The 13,081-nt window shown below is 33.0% G+C and overlaps 1 protein-coding gene across 2 annotated transcripts in view; it reads right to left on the reverse strand.

Moving 5' to 3' along the window:
• Positions 1–2,218: 2,218 nt before the first annotated feature.
• KCNH7 (potassium voltage-gated channel subfamily H member 7) overlaps positions 2,219–13,081 on the reverse strand; it is a 481,586-nt gene continuing 470,723 nt past the window's right edge. For both annotated transcript variants that reach the window (XM_034954383.2, XM_003820933.4), the window contains exons 15-16: positions 11,365–11,557; positions 2,219–9,990 (exon numbers count right to left, since the gene is read on the reverse strand). In XM_034954383.2, the coding sequence (XP_034810274.1) occupies positions 9,724–9,990; positions 11,365–11,557 (460 nt within the window). In that variant the 3' untranslated portion in view covers positions 2,219–9,723. The remainder of the gene's footprint in view (positions 9,991–11,364; positions 11,558–13,081) is intronic.

A 13,081-nucleotide genomic window follows, 5' to 3' on the forward strand; every position in this document is an offset into this window, starting at 1 on the left:
TATGAAGGAGCTTCCATGGCCAAGCATATTTAGAAACTCTCACTTTCTAAAGCTTGACAAGGTATATTAGCATCTGAAACCCCAAGGTTAATAAAATCAGTCATGTTTAATTTTATTTGACCCAGTTTTTTCCAAACTTTTTGACCACAGAACCCCTTTCTCTAGCAAAACCTAACATTCTATGCCGATCCAACTTAATTGCCAGGCAACTCTTCTGCACTTTACATTAAACAGACAAACTTAATGTTAACAAAAACATTAGGCCTAGAGAATATTTTACCAGAATTTTTATACTGAAATACAGTTCACTTCTTCGATGCTTTAAAAATAACTGATATTTTTATGATAAACATGACTGTAATATGAATATAGTATAGTAGTTTGCACTGGTTAACTTACACCCCAGTTCTTTTACGATGATGTAAATTATTGAATAATGTACACTCTTAATGTATAAGTGCTTTTATTTATACAGTAAACATGTTTCCATGTCATTTTGAGAATTTTTTTAATAAACATTCAAATAGCTTGCTGTAAAGTTTTGTATCATACAAAATCTGTTACATATATATATATATTATGAGATGCTTCAGTTCAAATAACAGTGCAGTAATTCACCTATGTCTAAAAGACTGCCAAATGATTAAATGTCAGGTATTGCACTTCTATTCTGAGTGGCAGTTTACACATTTTAAATTACATCAAGGGTAAATCAATAGTATGGAAATCTTAATTTGGTCCACTTTAAATGTAATTTCAAGGATTTCTCATTTGACCTATTTACGCATGCATCCAGAAAAAAGTAACAAAAAATGTAGTCAAGTTATGTTTATTTCCAAAAAAGGCATTTACCCTAGAAGAAAGTAGAATCTGTTAATACAGTTTAAAGTCTGTGGAGTTAAAAAAATAACAAAAAATCAATTTGTGATTATTTCTTTAAGTACAATATAAGACATTAAGTTTGCTTGTAATCTTACGGCATTACTAAACTGGACAAACAAAATAAATACTCTGTCGGAAATGTGCTCTTTGTCTTTTTACGTTTGACAAACTCTTAAATGATATGTTTTCTTCTGCTTTTCTAGTTTTCTGGGTAATTAATAGAAATAAATTTGTTAATATCTGGTAAATTAAATCTGATGAGTAAATTCCAAGATTTCTTTCAGGCAGGCATATTCTGTCCCATAAGCTTTAAAATGCAACCATGGGTGTTTTATTACTTTGAAACTTGTGTTAGAAGATCCCAATTTTTGGGTTGCAATTCAGTCATTTACATAGTGAATTAAGCACATCTGAATAAATACATAATGCTAAAATATCATCCAAGAATATGTCTAGAGTTTATACATAATACTAGATGATACAAATTAAAATATTTAGAACTGGTAAATATTTAGAAGTTATGAGTGCAGACAGGATTTTAAATGAATATTGCCCAGGTAATTTGAAGTCTAGAATGAGGTCATCATATAGTACATATATTAAAATTTTCCTGTAATTTAGAATTCTGAGCAGAAAACTACTTTCCAGCAAAACACTGGGAAACTTAGGAAAAATATTTCTGACTCACTATCTGCTCATTATTTGAATGCTGGGAAATCTGTGCTTTTAATCATTTCCTGCCATATCTCTTTCTACTTGTTTTTAAAAATATGTTTTTCTGGCATATAAAGAAAGAGTCTTATATACTTAGCATTCCTTTTTTCCAAGTAGGTTGGTAATATGCAGCTTTGTGTATTATTTTGCGAGTATTCAGGACTCAGGTGTGCTTCTGTGTATCTGAATAGTGAGTAGACATTGGCAACACTTCTACGTCACTATGATGTGCCATACAGTAAGAGAATAAGGAAGCTGTTTCCCTATGTGCTAATTATGTTTTCAGATGTGCCCCTTCTGTAGCATCAGAGATGGTGGCAATTTGCAAAGCTTACCGGGAGTGAGAATTGGCCTAGATCATCATTTAATAGCAATATTCGGGAACACTTAGGAGTGATTAGGTCCTAATTCTGACATATTGTGAGAGGTACCCCAATGTTTTCCCTTAACCATAAAAATGTAAGTATGTACAGATATGTACATACAGATATTTGCATTCTAGTTGACTGTATTATTGAATCAAATTTCATTTTGTTGTAATTATTGAATTTTCAAAGGATAACCTGAAGAGTGCTAGTATGAATATCCCAGAAACATACTTATTAAATATTCATTTTTTAAAAAATAATAAGCCATTTTCAAATGATTATAAGATTTTTCTGAACTTTTGGATGCATATTTAATTTCCCGTAGCTATCTATTTGTGGTACCCTCAGATTTATATTATGGCAAGAGATAATTTATGGTAAGTTCTAAAATATGTAGCTTCTTCATATTTAGATTCTCATTTTCTGATCAGCCTTGGTTGTAGATACCAATACAATTTTTTCTGCTATTTGTGTTTGCTTTTTCATTTGTCAAAGGGAAATGTTCTTTTGGTGTTCTAAACCTTTAAGATGAAGGTTGGGAAATCTAAGCCACTAAACAGACTCAATAGTCCTTAGCTTACATGCCACATTATGGCCAACACATTTTATTTACAAGTTTTCTTGAAGGTAGTTTGATATTTTTTCCCCTTAAATAATAGAGAAGCAACAGGGGGAGGAATTAAGAAAGTATGAAACTCGGGCAAAAGAAAATATCTGGATATTTTCATTCTTGGTTAAAAAAATGAAGCCAACATATGTTATAAAAAGTTATTTGCACATGAGTTAAAGCCTGTTTATCCACCAGAAATTTTAAGTAAACAATAAATGTTTTAGTCAATCACTGTTGTGTTCTTAACAGGCAATAATAGGTGAAATATTATGTTTCTTTAATTTTAGATTTAATGCTTTTTGCCACTCAATCTATCTTACTAGTGTCCTGATGGAACTCAGTAAAACTGTAGCACTGTTACATGTGATTTCATGAAATAACATCAGCACCACCATGCCTATATCTAGTACTGTTCCTAGGAAAATGTTGGAAAAAGTTGGCTTCTCTAGTAAAAGTATCCTACTTAGCTAATGAGATTTACTTTCTTTTTCCCCAAAATAATTTCTTTTACAAATTCTTGAGTTTTTCATGTATAAATAGATCAGAAATTATATGCTTCATTCTTAAATTATGTATATATACTATATTTTCAATACAACTTGTACATTTCTCTTAGCTACCAAAAATTTGCAACCATTTTTTACATGAAATGTACATTTTTCTTATTTACAGTTATCTGTAGAAGCTTATTGCAAAACTAGTTGTGCAAGTAGATTACACTGTCAATACCACATACCAATCTTTGAAGAAAATATTTACTAAAAAATAAATATTTCTGCACAGAATATTTCAAAAGCGTTATGATTTCATGCTACATTATGTGCATAAAAACTAGGAAATAGTATGTGTTTTGGTAGATTGTTTCATTTTGTTTAAAGCATTCCAAGGTATTTACTACTTAGCCAGATGTAAGTGAGCTGCTTTGTATCAGATGACTGACATTTTCAAGTGACTACACACATTCTTTTTTGAAATGTATTATTCTTTAACTGGTAAACATTCTGGTGTAATACATTTTCCCATCAAAATTATAAAATGCAAATTTCAGCTAAAAAGCGTTAATGTGCCTTTAATTGAAATCACTAGGTGGCTAGGAGATAAAAACTAGAGATTCCTCAATATTTCTAATTTTATACAACATTTGGAAGAAAGGTGCCATATCATTTCAGTGCTATTATAAATAAAGGGGCATTTGAGGAGACTACGTGGGGGAGTTAATTATAAGATTACTGATCGTTTAATTTTACCCCTAAATAAGAATGATGAAAATGTGGAATTTCTTATATATCCAAACAATATATGTCAGTATAAATAATACAGTTTAAATGCTAACTGTTGTGATTACTTTCAATATCAAAACATTAAAATACACAAGAGGAAATACAAAGGATAGAGGTTAAACATAGTGCTTTAAAACCACAGGTATACCAAATTATTTTACATCTTTCAAAACATAAATTAATGGAAGTCACAGATGTAGTGACTATCATTTAGGGGATTCATCTAATTTTTGACATTAGCTTTTCAAGAATAACTATGTTAATATTGCCACTTCTCATAATAAGTACTATTTTACTGGGAGTATTTCTTTAATCTTGCTATTCTCATTTAAAAGTTTGATCATGAATGGTACAGCAATGAAATTTGTCAATTGATATGGTTCCGTGTTCTTAACATTGCATTTCTATAGATGTTTTGATGTATTCGTAGTAATAACATGTTTTAAATAACTTGTTAGTCATCTCTCAATCTCCACTTAATGGTTTATATACATAAGCCTCACGGTAATTTTCTTTCATGCTTTTGCTTATTAATAATACATGTCTTTCTGTTAATTTTCTGTATTTGACATTTAACCGAAGTGTGTTTGTACCACAAATGCATGTGAGGAATTATTCTACTGTTGGGCACTGATCAATCACAACACCTAATACTTTACATTTAAAACATGATCCTTTTAGTTTGTAAAGTGGTTTAACATCACATTGTAAGTAGAACCACAAGAAAAAACTTTGGGAACATTTGAGGAATGAGGGAGAGAGGGATGAGCTATTGCAAAGCTAGAAAACAATTGCAATGCAAATGTGTAAGTTTATGAATGGTGGACAAAAGCAATATTTAACAAATATAAGGATGCTATCTATACTGGCTTTCGCCTGCTCTGAGCAACTAGATCTTTGGGAGGCATGTGAAAATGACTTCATAAGTTTTTGTTATACAGTATGAATGTGCATGTTGGGTAAAGGAAAGAGCAACACAAAGTGTTTTAGAAGACCTTAAGTAGTGCTACTGCACTACCCCATATTCCACTATCTTTATGATGATGCACAAATCACACACAGATTTACTGTAAGAAATAACGTCCTTTATGGTTTACAAAGCATTTCTACTTATATTTTCAGAGGATCCTCAACACACCCCTTCAAGATATGTTAGATGCTAACACCATTTTTATCATTTTGGATACTGGGGCTTACTCTGGGTTTGTCCCAAGAATAAATGGAGAAGGTAGAATTTGAATTCAGGTTTACCACATTGAGTCCCCTGCCATTTCCACCGTTCCGCACAAGAGCTTAGCCAGTTTAAGACTGTGTAACATATCTGTGCAATGAGAGAGTGGCCTGGGGTCTGAAAACCATTGCAACTGTAAAATTATATTTTCTGTAAAAATGGAAAATTATATACTTTCAAAATTGTATTTTGTAAATGTATTTTCAGATATCCATCTAAGGACTATATCATAGATCTAAAGAAGGACTTCCACAGTGAGCCAGCCTTTATAGAATACATTCTAGTAGTACTGATCGACAGATTACTTTACATACTTGGCATGTATAACATCGATTCAGAGTAGATATGTTTATAACAAGGAGATTGATACTCTCACTATTATTGTAAAGAGTATTACTTTAAAGCTATAAACCTAATAGTGCAAAATACAATTAAGAGAGATAAAACAATAGTTACATGTAGGTTTTTCTGAATCAAAAACTTTCATCTTGGCAACAGCTATGTTGTTGGAGACGTTGCACATTGTGCAAAATCTAAATCTTGGGAAATTGTTCTCCTGATTGTTTTAATGCCATGTTTCTGGATGAGAAACAAGGAACTCAGCATTTTTTGAGCACCTAGTATATGCCAGGCACTTTACTATATTTTATCTCATTTCTTTCTCAAGCTTCTGTGAGACAGATACCATTATCTTATTTTTAGAGATTCAAGAAAAAGACTGGGGGAGGTTAACTTGCTTAAGGTCACACAGCTATTGATGAAAAAACTGGTATTGGAACCCAAGTTGGTCTGATGCAGAATCTATGCTTGCTCTTCTACATTGGTAATTCTTAAATTTTTAGTGTGTGTAAGGATCACGTGAGGGAGGGCTTGTTAAAAGATGATTGCTGGGTCCCACCCCTAAATTTTCTGATTTACTAGATCTGGGGTGAGGCCAAGAATATGCATTTCTGCCAAGTCTCCAGGTGATGCTAGTAGTGTTGGTTGGAGGACCACTCTTTGAGGACCACTGTCCTGTATCATCCTGTCTTCAAGTGCCTCTTCGAACTGACATGATAGAAACATATTTGTTTTACTGTAAAAATATAACTTGATTTTTTGATAATTTATAAAAATTTTGATTTTCATAGATAAGTAATTTACATATATTTATCTATTTTTGGTTTTAGCCATAGATAAGCAATTTAGACACTCTGTTAAGTTATGTCAATGTTGCAATTCATTTCTAATAACATCTACTGAACATTTTTTTAAATCATGAAAGTCATTTAGAGGAATGATACTGTTGTTATTTAATAATAATAATTTTAGATATGCCAATAAGGTGATACATTTTATCCTTAGACAATATATGATGGGGTTTTAAAATGACATTTGGATAAGAACTTTTTTTTTCTAGTCATTTTGGAACCATTTCTAAAGTTCACCCTCCAAAAGGACCTTGTAAGCAATTCTTACACAAACATATTAAACCTGACCTCAAATGCCCTGACCTACTTCCCGTACTTCCTGACTAGAAGAGTAGGATAGTTGTGCGCTGATGACCAATACATTATAATGGACTTAAGAAACTATTCTGTCCCAAATCTGCCCCCTGCCTTCCTATGTTTGTTGACTGAGTGATTATTAATTTAAAAACCCCATGAGAATTTGGCTTCATCATTTCTTATTCCTGGTTTTCTCAACTGATTAAATAATGTGACTCCCCTATGGGGGAGAATGATAAGTCTAAGTTTCAGCTCTTTGCCCAGCAATTAATAACAGCAGGAGATCATTGGATTCAAATAAACTTTAGATTTTAAATGACATTTTATTTAGGCCAGGGGACCAGGTAACATTATTTTTAGGAGGAGAGCAAAAGGTGTTATATTACTGCTTCTAATTACCTAGAAGGAAAGCATTTGCTACACTGCAATTATGATTGGCTGCAGCAGTTCAACCTGGCTCTCGGCATGATCCCTAGATGGAGAGGTCAGACTGTTTTTGCAATAGCCAACCGGGGGGATGATGGTACATTTAGGCATTAGATCTTTGGCTGGGGAAAGGGATGAATTTTATACATCAAGATAATTGCTTTGGTCATCTGTAAGTCACTTTAGCCATTGAGTCTTCTGACATTTATGCCCAACTAATCACGTCTTTATATTGCTCAGTCTCTTTTTAAGCTAATATCATGTAGGAAGGGACCTTCCTAATCCTGTCCAACTCTCTGAGGGTTAAGATTTTAATATAAGCAATGATGTCAAGGAACTAAGAAAAAGGTTTGTGTTGTGCTAGAATTTAAATAAACTGGATGCTTGCACGCCATTCCCCATCTTCCTATTTCTTCATGCTCAGGTTTCATAAAGAAATATAAACAAGTTTTATGTGGGAGGCTGGATTTTATGCATGTCATACCAAATGTTGCAGCTGAGGCATTCACTAATCAATCAGATCTCCATTCCTCACCTGCCAAATCCTCTCTCCCTACAAATGAACATTCTCTGGTGAATTCATTCTGAATGTTCCTGAACTTAGGCCGGCAATCCTTATGAAATTTGTTGCAGCTGCAAAAATGTGTCCAATGTGGAAATAAAATCCCAAAATAGTCCTCTGAATCAGAGTTAGCCATTTATGGGACTTTCTCTTCCCTGCTAGGCACCATTGAATGTTTGTTGAGTGAGGAAGTGAAAGCATCAGTTAGCCCCTAAGTTTGTATCTGCATAACACCAAATAGTTTGGGAAGCTGGTTATAATTATTACACTTTTGTATAATAGTATATGTTGGAATTGACTGGTCATTTTGAATAATGCACTTGAACATTTGTGTTTTGGTTTTTCAAAAATTAAGCAGGAATAAGAACATGCCTTTGCTTACAGATTGCCTTCCACATGGATTACCAATTTATGTGACCATTTAAAAATATATAGGGAGCAATCTAAGGTCACTTTAATCACATTTTAAACAATGCAATAGTTTTAGTAACTTGAAATAGCTTGCATTTGAAGCTGATTAACAGATCAGTGTCAAAGTTTGAATATCCTGAAGGGATAGAAGTTAACCCATTTAGTAATGTGCACTGATAAAAATGTTCTTAATGGACTAACAAACTTTCAATAAATTTCAATATTTTTGTTCAGCAAGAAAAGATATAATGGATCAGAGTTCATAATTTTAAAATTGTACTTGAATTGAAAAATAACATTTCTTAACTAGAACTTGACTGATCAGAATCTTAAATTGTAATGTTTTTCTTTACCCCAATTTTATGAGATACATATGCCCCCCACAAAAAATCTAACAGTTGAAGATATTTTAATTGAAAGATATATTTCATTGTATGTTCTGATATTCTCAGGTCAATATATATTCATTCCAATCCATGTATAATAGATTTTTATTTAATTTTCAATTGGCAAAAGTGTTGGAATAACTAAACACAACTGAAATTTTACTGCTGGTATGTGCATTTTCTTTCTAGGCCCATTGCTTTCCCGCAGCTGCAATTAGACATGGAATAACATATACTTAATGGAAACTAGTTTTGCCATGCAAATCCACTGAAATTGCACATTTTTTGAAAACTGTGTCGACTATTTTTTATTTATTTTTTGAGATAGGGTCTTACTGTATTGTCAGGCAGGAGTGCAGTGGTGTGATCAAGGCCTGCTGCACTCTTGACCTCCCAAGCTCAACCCATCCTCCCACCTCAGTCTCTCAAGTAGCTGGGTTTACAGGTGTGAATTACCACACCCTGCTAATTTTTAAGCATTTTTTGTAGAGGTGGGGTTTTGCCATGTTGCCCAGGCTGTATGTCCACTCAGGATTGCTTTAAAATGTGAATCACAAGAAAGCTGTGGATATCAGTTTGTGTTAATCACAGTTTAGCAGTACTTAAGGAGACCACACCATCCCCCGCCTCCAGAAAAAAAGCAAAATGAGAGAAATTTGTTTTTAAGCCTTCTAGGAAATGTGCCAGTGGAAAATACTTTAGATGGTTTGTAAATGCAATTAGTGACATAATTTTAAATAGAAAGACCTTTGTTCTCATTACTGTTGGCCTATGTTTAGTTTTTGGATATGGCTTCCTATACTGTCAGAGGTTTACAACTCAAACTTTGTATTTTTTCTTCCAGTGTGGAGGAATGAACGTAATTAACTTTGAACATCTTGATACAGAAAGACCTGAATCTGTGTGCAAAAGTGACTAAGTTCCCTTTATCCCCCTGGAATTCCCATGAGTTGAGGATCATCTGAATTTGAGTTGCATCCATGAACAGTTTTATCCCTTGGTTTCTTATTTGCATGGAAGGCATTTTCATAACAAAGTACTGGTTTAGTAAAAGCAGTAAGTAGGAGTCTCCATGCAAGAGAAATTGGAGTTTCCTAACATGCATGTGATTTAAAAAATAAAAAAAAAAATAAGGTGCCGTGAGATGCTGGCAGTTTTAACATTTGGAACCAAAAGTTCTTATGTATATTTACATCCTAACTGCTCAGTTTTACCTTACAAGCTTCAATTTAGGAAAATATACAGTACTTTTGCATATAATGGTAACTTGTGAGCCCCTGAGTCAAGTAGAGAGGATTTAAATAGAAAAAGGAAAACAGCCATTAAAAGCACTTACATTGTATGTGGAGTAAATAGTACAAAATGATTATTTCCCTGGAAGACCAGGATCAGAAACATGCCTATGAAGACCCACGATTCCTACAGTGCTTAGGGATGAATCTGGCAAAGAAGGATGCCTAATTGGATGAACGTAAGTTTTTCTTTGCCGCAGGTGAAGCTCTAAAGAGAGATCACTGTCTTGTTTTAAAAGTGAAGTCAAGTTGTCTTCTGAAGCTGTGTTCAGATGCACCCCACTTGAAAGGGATTCTTTGGATTTAAGTTTAGATTTTTCAAGGTCTAGAAATTCAGGACACTGATGGAAAAAGAACAAAACAAGTTTTTATAATTCACATTGATAGATAGTCATTGAAAATTACACTAATAAAAACTTAAGCATTTTCTTTCCTCATTAATCTATATTTGATTAGTGATATTAGCCAACATTTCCCTCCTAAAATGAGTCAAGACGTCGGAGATTGTTTATCACTATAGATAATCCTAAACAACCATTCCAAGAACTTTTATTGAACCCTGGAACCAGATTTTAAAAATCAGATTTAAAAAAATATATATTATTTTACACTGAGTTTTCCAGATGAATTAAATTCGAAATTTAAGACAAATTGGGATGAGGAATGGGATCACTTGATGAATAAGAGGGTATAAGGAGGAAAGAAAAGATGGGAAGATGGGAAGTAAAATCCGTCATCCCTAGTCAGATAATATTACCTAAATCCACTGAAAACAAAGAACAAAATAGATGGTTTTACATGTTTCCCAGTCATTCAAAACTAGTTAAATTAATTTCTACTTTCAGATTTTTAGAAGTATTGCGTTATTTTCCTTCTGACACATTACCTTCTCTTATTAGTGTAGTTTCATTTTCCAGAACGTCTTAAATTAAATTCCCGAACATCTAAAAAAGTTTTATGAGATTGTTCTACAAATCTTTATTTAAATCATTGTTCTTAGGTCCAATTTCACCATAATGTTTAACTAATTAAGACTAATTCCCAAAATAGAATTGCAAGGAAAGCTAGACTACTTATATTAACATAATTTAAAAGGACCCCTTTGAGGGCTTCAGAAGCAGGATAAAGGACTCTTTAAATTGCTTCTCTTACCATGTTTATCATCCAAGTAAAAAAATTTAGAGATCTCTGGTAATGGGTGGGGTACAGACAAGATTACTAGTCTGATGGCATTTGAACCTCAGGTCTAATCTGGCCAGCCTACTATTTCTCCTCCCCTTCCTTCCTGAGACCTCTCCCAGCCTTTGGCACTGTAGAAAATTACAGATTTTTCTTTGAAGCTCTTTTTGGACCCAGATTTTTCCTTAAAGCCCTTTTGAGAGCCAGGAAGACTATTCCTTAGGTTTCAAAGCTCTACCACATATAAATTTAAGCAGGTTGATTCTGGAAGAAAGATTTTCCTTTTAAAAAAAATGCTAATGTTTAAAATTATTATTCTAGCTTCATTGTTCTCAAACTTTAAATGAACATAAAAATCATCGTGGGCTTGTTTAAAATGCAGATTACAGGGCCCATTTCCAGAAATTCTATTTGAGTAGAAACAGAGATAGGGACAGAAATCTGCATTTTCCACAGCACCCCAAGTGATTCTGATTAGGTGACCCCTGGAAACACACTTTGAGAGACACTCTTGGTTGGATGGTATCCACACTCACTTGTGAGGAAGGGCTGAAACTTCGGTCAGTTTTGATGGATACTTCCGGTTGACTGGTTCTCATCAACTGGATGATGGGTCTCTGATATTCTGCTCCTGCTGTTACCATACTGTAGGCTGGGGGGACCACAGTGGTTTGTTTCTGCAGCAACTGTAAGATGGTCTGGATGTCAGTGGTCATTTGGGATTCAAGCCTACAGAACAGATAGAAGAAGGAAAAGACAGTCTAAAATAGTCCAGAATTTCAAGAGCATTTAAAAAAATTTCAGCACTACCAAGAAACAGAATTATGGCCTTGCTTTAAACAAGAAGGACAGGAGAGGGAGCACAGAGATTCTTTCCTGATGGATACTTACTGTGTATGTCTCACTAATTATTCTGATAAAGACTATTGCTTTCCTGTTCATATTAAGAGTTAACAGAAAATCAAATGAGCAAAATAGACTACATGTTTACTAACCTTCATTGATTTCAAAATGTAAAACACACTGAGAATTTATTTTTAATCAGTAATTGTCTTTGCTTTTTAATTAGGTTTTACTCAGTTTCTTGTGAACATTTTATTTGCTCTTAAAAAATAGATTGGTAGCACATTTCTTTCATAACTGTAGCATCCCAGGATAATTTCTTATGTGTTTTTACATTTATATTAACGCTTTTTAACCTTACCTCTGTCCTATTCATATTAAGTATTGTATATTATTCATTGTATTCTTTCTTTAATGTTTAATGCTGTTAAATGTTAAATTCTTTTTCCCTCTTAATATGTCATGGCCTTTGGTATGTAAGAAGCAGACCAAACTTGACTTCACTTGCTTCTAATGACCCATCTGGCCTGCAAAATACCAGTTTATTTTTTCCCTAAAGCTCACAAGTAGCCAACTGGCCTGTTAATTTCATTCTCATTTTAAATTAAAATTTAAGGGAAAATAGCAAAATATAATTGGTCAGATTGCCCTCCTTTGCATGTGTTAACAACAGCATTAACTACAGAGGAAATTTTGTGGACATAAGAACAGAAAATTTGGACCATATGCCTCTTTAGAAAATTCTTCTAACTCTTCACTTATTGCGTGACTGTTTTGCCTCTGAATAAAAAATGGAAATAAAACAAAAAAAGGAAAATCATAGGATTAATTTTGCCCAATTAAATTCATGTTATATTTGTAGAATTCAAAGTAGAAATTAGCTTTTGATTTGATAGAGAACATAATACACCTGGAAAACATGAGAAAATATCTTCTTTTTTTTTTAGTTTTTGATATTAACACTCCAAATCTTCCTTCTAAGAATCACAATAACACATTATTCTTGCAGTTTTTCTATAGTTAGTAAATATAGCCATATAGCTTTGTGTCTTCTAAACCAATAGCTATGAATTATACATGACTTTGCAAATGTCATTTTTGCAAATGTCAAAACCACTCTGAAAAGGGAAAAATTGAGTTATCAACTGGTTTATTTATCTACTTTTGATACCTGAAGGTCTGATCTAATTTTTATGCTTCCAACTAAACTAAGCAGACCCATTATTTCACTGTTATGTGTTATACATATTTTTCTTTCATTTCACTCTTCAAGTCCCAGCTTATATATTATCTGTATCCCAAAATCTTTCCTTATTTACCCCATTCAGAATTACTTTCTCCTCTGAGCCTCCAAAGAAAATTATACATTCAGATTTATCACAAATATTTCTGTACAAATGTATTCCATTA

The sequence above is a fragment of the Pan paniscus genome, chromosome 13, assembly GCF_029289425.2.
Source record: "Pan paniscus chromosome 13, NHGRI_mPanPan1-v2.0_pri, whole genome shotgun sequence".
In the NCBI taxonomy this organism is placed as follows: Eukaryota; Metazoa; Chordata; class Mammalia; order Primates; family Hominidae; genus Pan; species Pan paniscus.